At 45.2% G+C, this 19,724-nt stretch overlaps 1 protein-coding gene across 1 annotated transcript in view; it reads right to left on the reverse strand.

Moving 5' to 3' along the window:
- The window catches only part of TRPM1 (transient receptor potential cation channel subfamily M member 1), a 77,898-nt gene that overhangs the window by 33,647 nt on the left and 24,527 nt on the right, over positions 1-19,724 (reverse strand). Inside the window, exons 11-20 of the mRNA XM_063596969.1 lie at positions 16,306-16,479; positions 15,271-15,405; positions 13,796-13,846; positions 13,018-13,158; positions 12,111-12,140; positions 7,843-8,135; positions 6,009-6,237; positions 3,943-4,065; positions 3,610-3,741; positions 1,448-1,576 (exon numbers count right to left, since the gene is read on the reverse strand). Coding sequence (XP_063453039.1) covers positions 1,448-1,576; positions 3,610-3,741; positions 3,943-4,065; positions 6,009-6,237; positions 7,843-8,135; positions 12,111-12,140; positions 13,018-13,158; positions 13,796-13,846; positions 15,271-15,405; positions 16,306-16,479 — 1,437 coding nt within the window. The remainder of the gene's footprint in view (positions 1-1,447; positions 1,577-3,609; positions 3,742-3,942; positions 4,066-6,008; positions 6,238-7,842; positions 8,136-12,110; positions 12,141-13,017; positions 13,159-13,795; positions 13,847-15,270; positions 15,406-16,305; positions 16,480-19,724) is intronic.

Genomic DNA, 19,724 nt, shown 5'->3' on the forward strand with positions numbered 1-19,724 from the left:
CTTTTTCAGCTCAAGTTGCTTTTTTGCTTGGATACATGCTTTCTCTTTATAAGCAAATTTAGTGAATTAAAACTTCTGAATCATATTGGAAAGGAAAGTATCCGGCCTATCTTTCCTCTGCTGTCTGCAGAGATTGCTTACTGGGAGTTACATTTTCACTCGAGCCCTCTGGGATAATGAGTCATGTGTGAGATGGTATCTGTTCTTTTGCAATACTGAGTTGAAAATCCTGTTCCCTCTGTTTGCAGCAAATGCTCTAGGCCCCTCCCATATCCCCTGGAGCTTTTCCCCAGGTGGGCTTGCCCACCCCATCTGCTGCAGGTGCTGCTGTTAGGCCCACACCTGCCCCCTTCTGGGAGGCTTGCTCTTAGACGCTTGGAGCCATGTCTCTGGTGGGTACCAATGACAAATTGAGGTGGGGCCCAAAGGTGACACAGACTCCACAGTGTCCAGTCCACTCAGAGCCCCCTACAGGATTAGGCCAAGGACAGGGTCCACCTGAAGCCACACCTCATTTAGCTCCTTTTCCTCCTGACTGGGAGCCCTCCCTTCATAAATCTCTTGCACAAGAGTCCAGAGATAAAAGAGATGACATTTTTCCTGTAACTTTGGGCTTTGGACCACACTGTGCAAGTGTCCCTTCTATCTCTCTTTCTCCCTTCTGATCCCAAATAACTAAGCCAAAATTTGTACCCAGTTGTGGTAATTGGTTTATCTCAGGTCGCTGGCAGCATTTGCTGATGCTTTCCTATGCATTCAAACCTGTTTTCATTATTAAATATCTTTATTTTGCCTAGTGGTTTGATTTGCAAGTTCAAGTTCATTCAAGATGTATACATCTTAAATAAAGAAATGGAATAAACTTGGGATTGTGATACCTCCAAAAAAAGTCCCACAGCATGTGTAATTTGTTTTTTTGTTTTTGTTTTCGAGATGGACTCTCACTCTGTCGCTCAGGCTGGAGTGCAGTGGCGCAATCTCGGCTCATTGCAACTTCTGCCTCCAGGGTTCAAGTGATCCTTCCACCTCAGCCTCCTGAGTAGCCGAAATTACAGGCAACTGCCACACGACCGGCTAATTTTTGTATTTTTAGTTGAGACAGGGTTTCACCATGTTGGCCAGGCTGGTTTCGAATTACTGATCTCAAGTGATCCTCACACCTCAGCCTCCCTAGTAGCTGGCATTACAGGCGTGCACCACCACGACTGGCTATTTTTTTTTATTTTTAGTAGAGGCAGTGTTTCACCCTGTTGGCCAGGCTGGTTTCAAATTCCTGACCTCAAGTGATCCATCCGCCTCAGCCTCCCAGAGTGCTGGGATTACAGGCATGAGCCACCACGCCTGGCCCAACATGCATAATTTGCATGAAACGTTTTTTCAGTAAGGAGCCATATCTGCATTTGCAGTCAGTGGTTAGTGGGCTGGGGGAGGCCTTTGGAGTAGCCACCTCTCGTATCTTCTCTAACGCCAGGCTCACGATGTAGGAGATGACGATCCACTCCTGGAGGGATGGCCAGCCATCCATCCGCACCAGGATGACGTAGTTAAACAGCAGCAGGTAGCCCAAGTATGATATCTGAAAGAAAGACAAGCTGTTAGCCGTGTTTGGGGGAATCACATAGCAATCAAATTTTGAAACGCTGTTTTCTTTCAGGTTGACACATCTAAAAGAATCTTTGTTTCCAACTGGACTGACTCATTGAGAGGAAACCTTCACTGCACCTCACCAGTGCAGACAGAAGACCTGGAGGCAGGACGGGAGGCATTTTATACTTCAGCACGATATGGGCCCTGACTTTTCATTTTCTACATGGAGACATATTTGTTGGTGCTGTCATCCTCATGGGGAAACTATGAAGTTGCAAACATTATGATAACGGGAAACTTTTAATAGTTTGCTGGAGTGTCTTCTACATTCCTGGAAATTGGAAAATGTTACTTACTCCTCCCTGCCTCAGAAATTTCCTTCCTGATTCTTTCCACAACTGGGAAGTTAGATGAGAGGACATGTGGACGAGTTGCCCACCCAGACATGCGAGCTGACCCTACAGTCCCCTCAGTTACTGGTGGCATGTCCAGGATTTGCTGTGGCCACAGCAGGGCCCCTATCTCTGTGGCAGGGAAAGAGGCAGAGCTGGAGGTGGCAGTGGGTGAGGCAAAAGCGGGGAGTTAAGGGGTTGGGGGAGGACGTCTGAAGTGGATCACCTGTCCCCAGTGATTCACCATGACGCCAAGGAAACTTAAGCTTCTGGGTCCCTCACTGGCACAGGCCCCTATGGAAGGCTTGGGGGAGGGGTGCTAAAAGCTGAGTATTTGTAACTGGGCAGTTTGTTTTTTTTTTCTTTTTTTTCAAGATCCTGCCTCCCAATCCTATAAGCTTTACCAGGAGAGAGGCAGGCCCCTGCCAAGATCCACTATCCACTCTTTGAAGAAAGATTAGAGCCATGTTCTCAGACTTTGGGCTGCATCCTAATCCCTGCGAAGCTGTACAATGTGTGATGACTCCACCCTCCACCCGATCCAGAGGGTCTGGGGTGAGACCCAAGGCTGAGAGGCCTCGATGGCTTCCTGGCCCCATCTCCGGCAGCAGCCTCTATGGCTGGGCTCTCCTGCAGGCTGGGTGCACCCCAGGCGCTCAGATGGTTCTAACCAGAATCGATGGGCAGCAGTGACTTCGACTGTATCATCAATCTTGGCTGCCACAAGGTTGGGTGTCCAGGCCCTCAGCTGACCCTTGAGGTGGGCCCCCACACAGAGCTTTGCTCTGCCCCCAGCCCACCCTCATTCATCGCCCAGACCACGGCCAGGGACCCAGCTCCTCATGTCCCATACCCTGCTCCCACCTCATCACCAGTGCAACCACAGCACCAAGGCCTGCCTGGCGGGGGCTGTGGCTTGATGCTTGGGATTTCATGAGAAGTCTCTCTCCTCCCGACTGACATGGTTGCACAAGCCACAGTTTGCCTGGCCACCCCCGCTGGGACCGCCTGCAGCTCGGCCATTTCCCCCAGAGGCGCTCTGATCTGCCCTCCTGCCTCCTCTCCTGCTCTTGTTAGCAGAGAGCCACACTCTGGGAGCTGTGTAGACCCAGGCCTCAGAGAGGGCTGGAGGATGGCTTGCCAGCCAAGCGGGTCAGTTTGGTGAGCACTTCAGAATGAGATGCCTTGTTTGTTTCCCTATTCCAAGAGTTTACCATCTGGATTTAGCCATGCCCTTGTAATGACCCCACCAATTTCATGAAAAATGGAATCTGTGAATTTGCTCTTTAAATCACTAGTCATCTCTGTTCATTTAAAAATAAAATTATAGTTCCTTAAGTTTGTATTGCTAAAGGCATCAGAAGAATTCATCTTAAGCAAATAGCATGTGACTATTTTGCCTTATGAGATGGTGTATTTGGGACTAGGATGGCCATATATCAATATATGACAGGATATCGAGATCCAATGTTAGCCAGAGATCTCAATTAGTCCCAGTTTTGTTCTCATAATTCATTTTAATTCAGTGAATTTTTAGATACTTTTTTAAGCCCTTGAAGTTTTTCTTGATTCCAACATATCAAAGCATTCAAAATATACTGAATGTCAAATGTTCAGGAGGAGGCCTCACTGTGTAAAACCAGAACTTGACAATAGGCGCATTATAGAATTCACAGATCTTTGTTCCGACGGGAATACTTCTCTGTTTTTTGTGCTCGTTCTCCTCATCCCCCTTTCTTGAGCCAGCATCTGCATTTGCATCCTGGAAAACAGAGCACAGCACATGACAGGCAGGTGGCTAAAGGGGAAATGCAAGGCACTCCGGCACACAGGCACCATTAGAAAAACACAATTCCAAAAATACCTTTAACCAGTGAGATTTCTCAATCTGTGGTACAAGAAATCTCAACAATTTTGAAAACAAGATTACACTGATATTCTTAGGGTCAAGTGTGTCACTGACCGTATTTTCCTCTTCTTTTTCTTTGCCATCCTCGTTTTCCTTGGATGTTTGATACGAGAAATCATCATATGTGCGAAATTCCAAAAACAAGATGGTGGGGGGTAGAAGAATCCCCATGATAACCTACAGAACATAAATTGATTTTTTAAGCTGTGGCAATTCTAGAAAAATGTCCCAGCATAGTTAAAATTTTTAAATTATGACCTTCAACATTATTCAATAACCTAGGAGCCCTGGAATGTTATCCCTGGTCTGACGTTCTGTGACATGTGCTTGGTAAATTAGTAGAATTGCAGGCAGTAAAACAATTTAAGAACATACACTAAATTTTTTAGATGAATGGCAAACAGCACTGTTGGTGATCCTAACTTTAAAAAGAAAAGTCCTGGCTGGCATGGTAGCTCACACCTGTAATCCCAGCACTTTTGGGAGGCCAAGGTTGGTGGCTCATACGAGGCCAGGAGTTTGAGACCAGCCTGGCCAACATGGTGAAACCCCATCTCTACTAAAATACAAAAATTAACTGGGCATGGTGGTGCATGTCTGTAATACCAGCTACTTGGGAGGCTGAGGCACAAGAATCACTTGAACCCAGGAGGCGGAGCTTGCAGTGAGGCGAGATCGCGCCACTGCACTCCAGCCTGGGTGACAGAGAAAGACCCTGTCTCAAAAATAAAATAAAATAAAATAAAATAAAAGTCCTTACATGAAATTTCGAGGAAGGCAAATCTTTAAATTAAAATAGAATAATATAAATAAAATATAATACCTCTAGTGAAGTAGGCCCAAAGTATTTTATATAGAAATAACTTTGATATAAATGAGATTATGTGAACTAAGAGTTGCAAGGCTAATGTGACTCACAAAAGAAGGACTAACATGGGCTCAGCCTAGACAACAAAAGGATGCCCAGATGCCCAGGCTCATAGATAGAAAACATGCTTCCCCCTTTTTTTTTTTTTTTCTTGGACTACCTGCTAAACTAATTCTTCTGCATGGGAGGTTGAAGGTGTATAGTTTGAGTCTTTGCCTGTCTTAAACAGATATTCTTTTCTCGTGCTTTTGAATAGTTGGCCTGGGTAGAAAATATTCCAGGCTCCAAATGCTTTCCCTTCAGAACCGTGAAGGCCTTACTCCAGTGCTGCCTTCTGGGTTTCAGTGTTGTTGATGAAAAGTCTGATGCCAATTTGATGTTCATCCCCATGTAGGCGATCTACTTTAGTTTCCTTAAAACCTTGAAGAGCTCTTTATTCTTGGAATTCTGAAAACTGTTTATTAATATCCTAAGTTATGTATAACATCAGCTTAGCATATTATATAGAATTAGACAGTTAAGCATAACATTCACATTTCTAAGAAACAAAGTGCCCTCTATTTGCCAGAACCATACTACACAGTGTAACTCGTATAGTCTTTTCTTTATCCTCATGGAGAGCTCTAAAATAGATATAATACTGCCATTAGATTGCTAGGTTATCTGCAGATTAGAATCTCTTCTCAAGATAACCTAGTAGTTAACAGCAGTAAACCCCAGAGTTAGGGTTTGATTGCAATATAATTTTCCCCCACTATATCTTTTTCAAACCCTTTCGTAGCTTCCTATTTTCTTGTAATTTTCTCCCATGTCATGAAAACATCACTAGTTAAAATAATACACGATTTCAGAGTTATAAGGGAATCTAGAAACAGAGTTCCAGTCCCTCCTTTAATGGTGGGTAGACGACCCAACCAGGGTGCGTGTGCATACTGAGTTATGGGGGGCTCCATTAGGAGACTCTGACTGTGGCAGGGGTTTGTGCAGCCTGGTGGGCTGGTCAGGTGGGGCTCTGGAGTTAGAGCACCTGGATGTAGGTTCTGATCCCATGCTGACCAGCTAAGATCCTAGGCATGTCACTTCATCTCAAAGCTTCAGATTCCTCATCTATAAGACAATGATTGTCATGGCATCTCTCTCAGGGGGTTGCTAGAAGGAATAAATGAAATAAGCCACAGAAAGTGCTCAGTTCAGCCTGGCAGAGTCACTTGTCACTGTCACCCTGGCCTGCCTCGCAGCACGTTGCACGCACCTTTAGGCCGGGGTTCTTCCGCATCCGCAGTCTTCCCATCCACATATCGGTCAGCAGCATCTGGCTGCAAGTGTGAGCAATGAAGTCCCGGTGTTTGGCTGCCACGGCCAGTTTGAGGCAGGTCGAGTTGCTCCAGTTTTTCAGCTCGTAGGTCAGGAGTTTCATGGCGATCTGCTCGTCGTGCTTATAGGACTGGTCTAATAACTCCAAAGCAAGCTGGCCGAAGTCTCTGGGGGGAAAGAGAAGGGACCAGGGTGAAGCCACAGTGGCCGCAAGCTGTTTCTTAGACAGGCATAACCACCAAGGACTTATGGAGCCACGGGACACAGTATCCTTCACTGGAGGGGCTCTGAGGTTCTCTGCAAGCAAGAAGCTCCAGGGATGTGTCCCCAAAGGGGGAAGGCCAGGGACAGTGGCTGGGAGCTCAGTCAGGAGGTGGGCTGACTGCTACTGCTGCAAATGGAGCTGTAGGTTGAGACCACATCTGCCCCTCAGACCCCAGGGACATAGAGACGAGAAGACAAAGTCCCTTCCCTCAAGTTGTGCACAGATCAGGGAGGCAGATAGAAAAGACAGCAAAAGTGACTTCAAATGCAGCACCTGTGGAGTTGGAGGCCACAGTAGCGGGGCTGCTGGTGGTGATAGTGGGGGGAGGTGGACACTGAAAGGAGTCACAGGAGGGCTGGTGGGTGCCGGCTAGGTTCTTAGTTGATCTGGGTGCTGGTGGTGCCGGCATGTCCCACCTGTGGACTGTCACCAGCTGGACATTTCGGATGTACGCCTTTCTCTGCCCGTGTAACACTTCACCATCACAGTGATTACAGAGAAGCCAACATTCTCAGTGCTATGACAGGGATGAGGCATAGTTGTCATAGGGCCCAGGCCAGAGGGTGTCTAATGACTGATGGGGACAGTGATAGAAGTTGGGGGGCATGGAGAAGGTGGCACAAGCTGAATTTTGAGCATAAAGTTTACTGCCTTCCCCACATGATCCAGATTCAAATATTTGGCAATAACCATAAACGTTCCAAGTTCCTTCAACTTTTTTTTTTTTTTTTTTGAGATGGAGTCTCACTCTATCACCCAGGCTGGAGTGCAGTGGGGCAATCTCGGCTCACTGCAAGTTCCACTTCCTGGGTTCACGCCATTCTCCTGCCTCAGCCTCCCGAGTAGCTGGGACTACAGGCGCCCGCCACTACGCCCGGCTAAAATACATTTTAGTAGAGACGGGGTTTCACCATGTTAGCCAGGATGGTCTCGATCTCCTGACCTTGTGATCCGCCCACCTCGGCCTCCCAAAGTGCTGGGATTACAGGCATGAGCCACCGTGCCCAGCCAGGAGAACCAATTTTACCAGAGCCTCACCTGCTGGTTTGATCAGAGCCTGACTGACCCAGGGGAAGCACGCCCAACTCCAGCCCCCTCTAGCCATCCTGTCCCACCTAAGCACGGAGCAAAATCAGAAACACCTGTGAAGGTCACAGTCCAGGTCACAGTCCAGGGCACAGGCTCATTAATGTTGTATTCCTTGTTAGTGTGTGTTTCCCTATGGAAATTAATTTCACCATCTTTGCATTAAAATTGTGTTTCAAGGAAAGGAAAAAAAATTGTGTTTCAATTTTGATGCAGAGAAGGCAGTACACGAAAACGACAGTCTAAAAAAACCTCTGAGAGACAGAAAGAAAAATGCTGACATGACAGACGAAGTGATTTGTGAACAAGCTTTAACCACCATTGTCCTTAAGTGAGAAGTACATTGGCCACCCCTCCCTGCAGAGACAAGTACTCAGGATGGTCATCTCTCCTGGCCTTTAAATCCCCACTAGACACTAACTTGGAATTGTTATCCAAGTCCTGGGAGATGTCATCCACCAGATCACTCTCGGAGGACTCGTGGGCCATGGCCTTGTAGAGCTTGCAGGCCACCAGGGCCTTGGCCATGCTCTCTTCCCCTCGCTGCCAGAGGAACACTGCCATTTTCTGGCGTTTCATCAGCACTGCCCACACCATCAGCTCGTGGAAGGGATACTGGAACCGACTCACGGCAGGGTCGTCCACATCAATGTCGATCTCTTCCTCCTTTTTCTTCTTTTTCTTTTTCTTCCCTTTAGCTGGAGGCTCATCATCCTGAGGGGAGAAACATGGATTTCATGGTTTTGCCATAAAAGTATGCAACAAAGAGTTCCAGAACTCCTGGAGAAAGGGAACCCTTTCTGTCAGAGGTAATAAAGAGACTTCTGAAGTACATCTTACATTTCCAGTCCGCATATGAATTCTTTTGAAAAGATGCACACGTTTATTATGATAAGTAAACTATCTAAAACCAAATGAACTGAGAAGGCATACTACTGTTTGGATAACTTGCACCCCTGGGTCAGCAGTTTTACTTAGAAGCCTTTAACTGAGGCGACGCTGCAAAACTAAAACAAACAAGCAAAACCTCCCCCAAAACTAAACACAAATAACATCATGGAAGAGGGAAGGTCTACAGTTTATTTCCTCAGGGAAGTCTTCCAATGTAGCAAAAATAACACTCGTTTGCCAGACGTAGCTGAACCAGAAATTAACAGGAAACATGCAAAAGGGGCTAGAGAAAAATGTTTTAGGTTTCCCTCCAGTGTTTTAAGAAAGCAAACATTCCTCTTTTAGTGAGCACTGTCCTTTTCCCCATATGGTGCAAAAAGGAAGGTCAACCTTTCCCAGTTCCTAAAGGGGTTATGAGAACTGTTCTGTGAATGGATCAGGATTCATAAGAAAGGCAGATCGTGATTGGGAAAATTGGCATGAAATATGTGGGTCTCAGACCACTCCAGGCTAATACTTTAGTATTCAATGGAATAACAGAAACAGATGTTTGTTCTTTTGCAAACAGCGTTCCCATCAATTATCTTCTTTTATTCTTACAAGGACTCTGAGAGGTTGTGAATTCCTTCCATTCCCTCAGATTAGGAAGTTGTGGCTCAGTCTGAATAACTCAGCCACATTCACAGAGTTGGAGTGGTCTGGAGCATGGGGGGTTATAGGGGGTATCATGGCTCTCCAATTCCTATCTCAGGTTGTTCACTACTGACCCAATTTTTTTTGTTTTGTTTTGTTTTTGAGACGGAGTCTCACTGTGTCGCCCAGGCTGGAGTGCAGTGGCACCATCTCGGCTCACTGCAAGCTCTGCCTCCCGGGTTCACACCATTCTCCTGCCTCACCTCTGGAGTAGCTGGGACTACAGGTGCCCGCCACCATGCCCGGCTAATTTTTTGTATTTTTAGTAGAGACGGGGTTTCACCGTGTTAGCCAGGATGGTCTCGATCTCCTGACCTCGTGGTCCTCCCGCCTCGGCCTCCCAAAGTGCTGGGATTATAGCCGTGAGCCACCACGCCCGGCCACGACTGACCCAATTTTTATAATATCATAATGAACTGTGATAACATTTTAATGGAAAATATAGTATCTTGACTCCAATTTAAATATCTTTGTTCTAATTTTCTAATTTTGTCACAGTGAAGCTACAGTCACAGTGATATGGGAAAGGTTCATCTACACAGGTTAAAAATGAACATTGTAGAAATGTTTAGATAAACATAGATTTTCAAGAATGTATAAGATAAAATAAAAATTAACTAATGACTAATGAAATGTTATAAAACAGAAGTCCTTTTAAGCCTACCTTTCAATAACATCTAATATTATTAAAATATTAATTGCATGTAAATTCTTTTTAAAAGCTGCCAGAGAGAGAATATGAGAAACAAAGAGTTAATTTTCCTAAAATGCAAAGGCCTGTCACAAATCAATGAGGAAAAGGGAAAAAAACCAATAAAATAACAAAGGATCTGAACTGGGAGTGTAAGGAAAAATTGACATATTACTATAGTTGATTAAGTAACACACCTTACTTAGCAATGAATTTGAAAAAAAATTACAGGATATTTCTATACAAGGAATAAACTTTGAAATCAATAACAGTAGTGTGACAACAACAAAAGTCTGTATCTGGGAAATTTGAAATACACTTCTAAATAACTCTTGGATTGAAAAGGAAATAATAAATGCCTTAGAAAAAACGACAGTGAAGGTTCTACTTATCCAAACCTGTAGAATACCATGAAACAATGCTCAGAACAATTTATACCTTTAATGCATTTATAGGAATACAGTGAGGATGGAAAATGAGTGAATTTTCCTTTCAAACTGAGTTAGCACAAACAATGCAATAACAGTAGGGAAAGTATATGGAAGAAACAAATACAAATAAAAGCAGACATTAATAAAATAGAAACAGAAAAAGGAAGTTGCTTGATAAAGCAAAAATACCAATAAAATATGTAGGAAAGAAAGCTAAAGAAAATAAGAGAGGAGATATAAATTTTGTTTAAAAATGGCACAAGAGGCTGGGCGTGGTGGCTCTTGCCTGTAATTCCAGCACTTTGGGAGGCCAAGATGGGTGGATCACCTGAGAATCTGAGATCAGGAGTTTGAGACCAGCCTGACCAATATGGTGAAGCCCCATCTCTACTAAAAATACAAAAATTAGCCTGGTGTGGTGGCATGCACCTGCAGTCCCAGCTACTCGGGAGGCTGAGACAGGAGAATTGCTTGAACCTGGGAGGCTAAGGTTGCAGTGAGCCAAGATTGCACCATTGCACTCCAGCCTGGGTGACAGAGGGAGACTCCTACTCAAAAAAAAAAAAAAAAAAAAAAAAAAAAAAATTGGCACAAGAAATGACACACAACTGAAGATACTGAGGAGACTGAAAAAAACTAGAATACTATGTAAAAGTTTATTCCAGGGAACTTGAAAGTCTAGATGAAATAAGTCATTTTAGGAAACTATAAATGACCAAAGTTGACTCTAGAAAATAAAAAGCCTGAAATGTACTTATATTTATAATGGCTATTATGAAGTAGTGTTATGAAATACACACTTCTAAGAAATAGGACTGGACCCGGAAATTTTACAGGTGAGTCCACCAAACCTTCATGGAATAAATAAACCCTGACCTGGAGAGTTTGAGAGAACAGGAGATCACAGAAAGCTCATAACCCTTCCAGGAGCACCGTGTTAAAGAACAGTCTTAATTGTCAACACAGAATGAAAGCCGTCTACACTGAATCCGTGAAGAATCGGGATGCTGTTTAGCTCATAAATTTATTTAAAAAGAATGTTTCCAAGAGTCAATCCTAATATTCCACAATATGGCATTTCTTCCATTCATTTAAATATTTTTAGGTCTGGGACATTGTTCTTACGGTTGCTAGTAAAGGTAATTTCTGGTACTTTTGTCCTATTGTGAGGGAACTTTAGTTGATTTTCCTGGATTTTCTAACTCCCCCCAAATTTTTTTGCTGATAATTTCTCCCTTTCTTGGGTATTCTTTTTTTAGCATTTATTTTTCCTTGTGGTTCAATTTCCAGAACACTTTTGGAGACTAGTGAAAGATGCCAATAGGTAAGAATTATAAAACAGTAGATGACGCCAACGATATTGGGCATGCTTGTCTTGTTCTTGATTCTCATGGACATGACTTCAGGGATGCACTGCTCATCATACGTTTCCCTTGCTCTAAGATATATGTGTATTTTAATCATTCCAAGAAAGTATTTTATCATTCTATTTTGAGAAAACTATATATTTTTTAACAAAGTAAGGCATATGTTTTACATGTGTTTCAAATTCTTCATTAGCACCTGCTGAGAGATGGTCATAGATATGATGCAATATATTAAAGACTAACACTGCATTGTATTTGCATTCTTGGAGGACTCTACTTTGATTTAGGACTGTGAAAATAGTCTATTGAATTCTTTTTGGTGTTATTTTTGTTTTTTTACTTATGGTTTTTGCATACGTAAGTGGTGTTCCTCTCTAGTTTTTTTGTTTGCTTAATCTTTGCTTTTGAAACTGTGGTTTTGTTAGTTCTAGAAATGGATTGTGCAGCTTTTATCCCCATTAAAGAAAATGTATATATGGTCCTTTTATATAATTTGACTAAGACATCTAGGTCAATTTTGGTGAGTAGTATCGTATATTCGCAAATACAGAACTTAAAAGGGCTATGTATATTTGACCAGGATATTATAAAACTGCTGAAAACAAGTTCTACTTACTTCCATTCCCAGAAGTTTAAGAGCTTTAGGCTGCAGGGTGAAAGAGGAAGAAAAAAAATCAATTTACTTAGATAACTAATGTTAGTAGTACATTAGCAGTATTGTTGATAGTGGACATACGAACGGATTAAAAAGCACTTTGTATCATTAACAATTAATGATAATATCCAAGCAAAAGAAGTGCTTTAATATAGAAACTCTTCTTCTGTCAGCAGAAGTTAATTGAGAAGAAAGCTCAGCAGACACGTGGCCCTTATTCCAGGTAGAAACCGACAAGTTCCCTAACAGACATGTAGAGAGCTGTGGGGCTGTAAGGTGGGTGTGAGCGGAGGGCATCATGAAAGATCAGACATTTGAGTTGGACTTTTGATAAGGGTGGGAAAGGCACTGATAGTGGGGAAAGACGTGGCAGGTACACGTCTTTGATTTGATCACAGGATTTGATTTTGGTGCAGGTATGTGGTCTCCCATGTGGGTGAGGGCCAGCTGGTGGAGGGCCTTGGCTGCTGTGATAATGAGTTTGGATACGATTCTCCAGACAGTGAGGAGCTCTGGGAGCCTTGAAGCAGGGAATGCAGGCATGTCCCTTGCCTTGGAAGATTATGGCAGGTACAGTGGTGGGATAGTAGAATAGGCTGGAGCGGGCAGACAGTAGCCCCGGAGCCCAGGAGGAAGTCTGCTGTGGATAGAAAAGGAGGGCAATTGCAATGGATGGGTGGGGCGGCCCGTGCTCAGGGGAGCTGGAGAATCCCGTGGCTCTGGCCTGAGAGCACTGTAGGAGGCAGGACAGCTGTGCTGGGGACAGGGCGAAGGGCTTGGCTCTGAACCGGCCAAGTTGCTGAAAAGCAAGCGAGGAACCACATGGTACTCGCGAACCACAGAACACTACACAGGCACTGAGTTCTACCCTCTTTGGTCCAAACAAGTTGTTGTAAAGGGTCCGAAAGTTTTTCCGAGTGTAGTTGCAGCGGTAGGCTCCTCCCATGAGGTACTCCAGCACGAGCCCGATGTCTATGAGGCTGATGTGGTAATCAGGCGGAAGGTTGCTCTGTAAAAGAAGTCTGGTCTCAGGCCCTGTGAGAATGCGTTCGCAGTGTGGACTTCATCACACGCCTAGGGGGTAAGTGGCTGTCCTGGCCCCCACTTGGGAGTTCATGTAACAGGTGGGTGGGTGGGGGATTAAACAATATTCAGGCTGGGGAAAGCATCTATCCCCTGATAACAAGGTGGCAGAAAGGGCCAAGAACAGCAGCTGCAATCAACAGGACACAGAATGACTTGAGGAACCTCCTGCCGGTGCTCCTGGAAAGAGCCACAGGCAGTGGGTGAGAGATCTCAAAGGAGGGACAGAAAGAGAGGCCGCATGGACAGACAGCGGGGCTCAGGTCAGCAGCCAGGCCACCCCCTTCCCCAACCCCACCCAGTGGCCGCCCTGGCCTGGCGCTGGCGTCAACCTATAATTCGGCTGTCACTGACAGTGTCTCTATCATGGATTCGGATGAACATGCAACTTAAAAAAGATTATCCTTTGCTTTCTTAGTTTTAAATAGACTTTTTACGAAAGAAGGAATTCATTATCTCCTGTGCCTGGAATAATAATACATTTTGCAAATTTAAAACTTGCTCTTAAGAAATGATTTTGTGAAAGATGCCAACAGGTAAGAATTATAAAACAGTAGACTGACCTTTTTCACATCCCTCACCAGCAGATGAAGTGTGTTTGGTGGACCCAGTCTCTGAAAGAGAAGCATTCATGTGTGTTAAATATGTTTTTCTTGGCCAGGCGCGGTGGCTCACGCCTGTAGTCCCAGCACTTTGGGAGGCCAAGGCAGGCAGATCACTTGAGGTCAGTAGTTTGAGGCCAGCCTGGCCAACATGGTGAAACCCCATCTCTACCAAAAATACAAAAATTAGCTGGGCGTGGTGGTGGGCACCTGTAATCCCAGCTACTAGGGAGGCTGAGGTTGGAGGATCACTTGAACCGGAGAGGCAGCTGCAGTGAGCTAAGATTGCACCACTATACTCCAGCCTAGGTGATAAAGTGAGACCTCGTCTAAGAATGAATAAATAAATAAGTTTTTTTCTTGAACTCTTCGAGCAAAATCCTGCCCTACTCTATATAATTAATGAATTGTGAGAGCTGGAGTGTAACCCACACCAGCCTTTTTCTTTTACAAAACAGAGCTGGTCATGGTTAGAAAGTATCCAACACATTTCAAAAGTTGTGAAATACGTTCTGTTGCATTTTTTTAAAGAGTATCTTAAGGTGCACAATATAGTGTTAATAATTCATCAAGTTGGCCAGAATCAGTGGCTCAAATTAGTATATTTGAGCCTATTATCCCAGCACTTTGGGAGGCCAAGGGAGGTGGATCACTTGAGGCTAGGAGTTCGAGACCAACCTGGGCAACATGTCGAAACCCTGTCTCTACAAAATTTTTAAAAATTAGCTGGGTGTGGTGGTGTGCACCTGTAGTCCCAGATACTCAGGAGGCTGGGATCGGAGGATGGCTTGAGCCTAGGAGGTTGAGGCTGCAGTGAGCTGAGATCATGTCACTACACCCCAGCCTGGGCAACAAGAGAGACTCTGTCTTAGAACAAACAAACAAAAAAATTCACCAAGTTTTAGCAAGCGGCTGCTGAGGATCATTTCTGCTACTTAAAATCTTACAATAGGGAAGGAAATGTAAATTCTCAAAACTTATATTGTAATAATATAAGCCAAGGGAATTTCATTCAAACCCTTCCAGCAGAGCTCCTGGGTGTGAAACTTAGCTCTATGTTTTCCCCCAAAGCCTCATCAAATGTGAGGGTCCCAAGGAACAATTGACTTCTCACCCTTGGTGACATTTCACTCTGCTAATGGCTTGGGGAGCTAGATTCCCTCTTTGTAGCAACAAGTACTCACACACCACCGTTAAATGCGGGACAAGAGTTAATACTGCCCGAGAAAGGAGTGACTGGTGAGGCATGGCAGGAGGTGGTGAGAATATGAACACAGGCTGTGGCCAGCAGCAGGTGAGAAGTAGCCGCCTGCCATTAAATACGGACCTCCCAGCTGAAGGAGGTCAGATGAGCACATTTATGCACAATATGCACCAGTGACAAACACATTTAGGTGGCTGCCTCCCCCTTCCTTCCCTTTTTCTAGAGCACTCACTGTGTTATAAAGCTCCTCCAGCCTCGGAATGGTCAGAAAGTGTTGCATGTTCACTCCGTTTTCAATCAGGAGCTTCACAAAGTCGACGCGATCTAAGACTAAAGCATCTAGCATCGCTTGCTCCAAAGCATTCACCTGCAGGGACCAAGGGCCGGGAGCCTGTGAGTGGCCTCTCAGAGACACAGGGGAAGGGGGGCGACTGGAAACACAGAGGAAAGGGTATTCCGAACGCCAGATTCCAGAGCACTCCAGCATGGTACTCTTTGCTCTTTATCTTGGGTAAACACTCCCCATCTCCCCTCTCCTTTCTTCTCAGTTTGGCCTCTACATGTTCCATCCATGTCTGTAAATTATTGTTTCCTTTTAAAAATAGATTGAAGAGGATTCAAAATCTCAGCCCTCCTGCCATTGGCCTGCCCAGTCTCCACCATTTGTTTCCTTGACTGAGAAGTTCTGCCAGGCGGAGCTGCATGGGCAGGCAGCATGACCAGGGTGCCGTGTGGGTGAGTGACTGTGATAAGGGCAGGCACACGTCACCACAGAGGCCTGGTCCCCTGTCTTGCCTGTGTCCTGGTGGCAACAAGACCAAGAACTGCCATGCGATGTGTGGCTCCAGCCTCCCCACCTAAACTGCTGTTACCCCACACACCCAATCATGGGCTCTGTCTGTCAAAAAAGGGCTTTTTCATGAATTGCATTTATTTGGTGACAACTGATTTGTCTGCTGTATATTCATGCATCAAGCATTGGCACGTCTGCCAGGTACAGAACCATTGCTGAACAGGATGACTCAGGGCCCCTCTGTGGGTGGCATCATTCCCCCCAAAGCAGGAACGTTTGGTGTTTTGGACAACCGACAGGCTCATTGCAGCAAATGTGCTGTTGTAGTTTGAAATGCTGACACTACCCAGTCAAGCCTTTACCCGTCCCTCCTGGGATCAGGGCCCTGGGTGGGACTGAAGCAAGGACAAGAACCATCCCTTCCCCTGGGGAAGGGTGATGCCAAGCTCGTGATCTCTGTGACCTTCCACATACCCAGTTCAGCAACTCTATCTTCCGGGGGTCAGTTTCTTCCTCCACTTCCTCTTTCACTTTTCCTTTCTTCTTGCCTTTCCCTTTTCCTCTTCCTCCCTTGGTGGTGGCCGTGGGTGGCTTCTTCTCCTTCTCCGTGGCTTTGCTGTCTGTCGGGGGTGCCAGGCTTCCCAGGGGCTGCAGTCCACAGCAATCAGAGTTGGGAAATGGTACTAAGGCTCTTTCTTGTCCCCAAACCAGCTCATTGACCCTCCCACCTCTGTACGTGCACACATGCACACCACACATGCACACAATGTACATGTGCACACCCACACAGTGCACACATATGCCCACACATATGTACAGGTGCACACGGACTCCATCCCATACACCTACACACTCAGTCGTCGCAGGCCTGGCTGTCTGAAGAAGGCTCTGATACTGGGAACCACTGTTACTCGTGTGAACAAACACACACTTGACTTGATGCAGCGGCTTTGCATACTTAAAGTGGCTGACATTTTGATCCATGTGTGCTTTTGCATGGAGGAAAGGATGCTGAAAGGAGAGTTCAAAGGCACCAAAGACATGTGTCCATAGTTGTTTAATGATGGGAAAAAGTGATTGTGACGGGGGTACAAGACAATGGATAGAACTGAGGATGCCTGCCTGGATATAAACGTAAACTGGAGCTTATCGGCGGGTAAAGAAGCTCTCCGCATGTCACTGAAATGCATGCAATGTGGTGACAGACTCATTCATCAAGGGGAGTGTGTGCTCTACTCCAGAGAACAGGAGGGACAGCAGAAGTAGGCCTGGCCCCATGGCCTTGTCTCCTGGTCTGATGGAGAATGTGGGAGTGTGTCCTGGTGCAGACACAGGGCCAGCACCTAAACAACCGGACCCTCCAGCTGGCGTCCTCTCTTGCCAGACCCACCCGCTCCTCTTACCAAACGCTCCTGGTGGGTTGCCTACCTGAGGAGCCTCCATTTCCTCTCTTCCCATCTCTCCTGCACGCACCCTGCTGCTTCTTCCATCTTTCCTGGGCTGTGGGTTTAGTTGCTGAGAACTGTGCTGGTGCCTGCCTCATGGGCATTTCATGCTGGGTTCTCAGCACATCTGACTCCACTGCCTGCTTCCTCCTAGAGTCTCTTCCCTTGGCTTCTTGGGCATCACAAGCTCCCAGCTTTCCTCTTCCCTGTCTGGCCACTACTTCTCAGTGCAGCTTTAAATGTCAAGGTTCCTCTGGGCTCTGTCCTCAGCCTTCTACCTTTCCACTCTACTCTCTTCCTTGACAACCTCATTGACCCCCACACCACCAGTCACCACTGATTGGCATACAACTTCTCCTTTCTGGCTGCGGCCCACCTCTCTCCCCAGAGTTCCTGTTGCCTGCTCAGCATCCTGCTTGCATGTCTCAAAGACACGCAGCTCCTTATGTCCCAAACCACTCTCAGGACCTCCCCTCCGACCCAGTCCTCTTCCAGGGTCCCTTATCTCAGGGAAATGGCACCACAGCTTGCAAGTTGTGCAAACCAGAGAACTGGGGAGCATTGTGACATCTCAGTCCCTCCAGTGCCGTCAATGATTCATCTACCCCTATGTGCAGCCATGTTTAATGCTAAATTTTGCTTAATTCTGATTCTTGCCTTCTTCTTTGCCTCTGCTCTAGTCCAAGGCCTGAATTATTTCAAAGGCCTATTAACAGGACTCTGCACACCTGCCATGGCACCCACCCAGTGCATTTTCCACAGTAACTCCAGAGTGACCTTTAAATATAAAAATGGAATCAAGTAACTCTCCTGCTTAAAACCCTTAAGTAGGGCTGAGGCAGAGCTTATGTCAGGGGAGGTATGCATTTATATAGTTCCTGGTCAACATACAAATATGGATGAAAAAGTGTCTTGGCTGACTCCTCATGCAGATAAAACCATTATGGTCCTGAGTGACAGAGTGACACCGCATCCAACAAATGGTGCTGGGAAAACTGGATATCCACATGCAAAAGACTGGAGTTGGACCCTTACCTTACACCATATACAAATATTAACTCAAAATGAATCAAAGACCTGAACATAAAATCGAAAACTACTAATATAAAGTGCTGCTGGGCACGGTAGTTCACGTCTGTAATCCCAGCACTTTGGGAGGCCGAGGCAGATGGATCACCTGAGGCCAGGAATTTGAGACCAGCCTGGCCAACATGGTAAAATCCCATCTCTACTAAAAATACAATAATTAGCTGGACATGGTGGTGGGTGCCTGTAATCCCAGCTACTTGGGAGGCTGAGGCAGGAGAATTCCTTGAACCCGGGAGGAAGAGGTTGCAGTGAGCTGAGATCGTGCCGTTGCACTCCAGCCTGGGTGACAAGAGTGAAACTCAATCTCAAAAATTCTGAATTAATTAAATTAAAATGCTTAGAAGAAAACATATGGCAAAAATATCACTATATTGGATTTGGGAATTCAATTCTTGAATATGACACCAAAGGCACAGGCACAAAGGGAAAAATTATTAATAACAAATCTGATGGACTTTATGAAAATTTAAAAGTTTTGTGCAGCAAAAAATACCATTAACAGAGTAAAGGTAGCAACAGAATAGGAGAATATATTTGTACATCATATATATGATAAGGGGTTCATAGCCAGAATATATAGAGAACTCCTAAAATTCAACAACAAGAAAACCCAACCTGATTCAAAAATAGGCAAGAGACTTGAATAGACATTTCTGCAAAGCAGATACACAAATGGCCAATAAACACACACAAAAATGCTCAATATCACTAATCATTAGGGAAATACAAATCAAAACTATCTGAGATATTACCTCACACCCATTAAGATGGCTATTATCTTTTTTTTTTCCTTTTATTTGAGATGGAGTTTTGCTCTTGTTGCCCAGGCTGGAGTGCAGTGGCACGATCTTGGCTCACTGCAACCTCCGCCTCCCAGGTTCAAGCGATTCTCCTACCTCAGCCTCCTCAGTAGCTGGGACTACAGGTGTGTGCCACCACTCCCGGCTCATTTTTTTTTTTTTTTTTTTTGTATTTTTAGTAGAGACGGGGTTTCGCCATGTTGGCCAGGCTGGTCTCCAATTCCTGACCTCAGGTGATCCACCTGCCTCGGCCTCCCAAAGTGCTGGGATTACAGGTATATAAGCCACTGTGCCCAGCCAAGATGGCTATTATCTAAACAACAGAAAATGACAAATGTTTGTGAAAATGAGGACAAACTGGAACCCTGTGCACTGTGGGTGGAAATGTAAAATGGTGCAACTGCTATGGGAGGAGTTTGGTGATTCTTCAAAAAATTAAAAATAGGATTACCGTGTGATCAATGGTTTCACTTCATGGCATACTCAAAAGAACTGAAAGCAAGTCTCAAAGAAGTATTTGTACACCTACATTCATAGCAGCATTATTCTAAAACATGGG

This window comes from Pan paniscus, chromosome 16 (genome assembly GCF_029289425.2).
Source record: "Pan paniscus chromosome 16, NHGRI_mPanPan1-v2.0_pri, whole genome shotgun sequence".
Classification (NCBI taxonomy): Eukaryota; Metazoa; Chordata; class Mammalia; order Primates; family Hominidae; genus Pan; species Pan paniscus.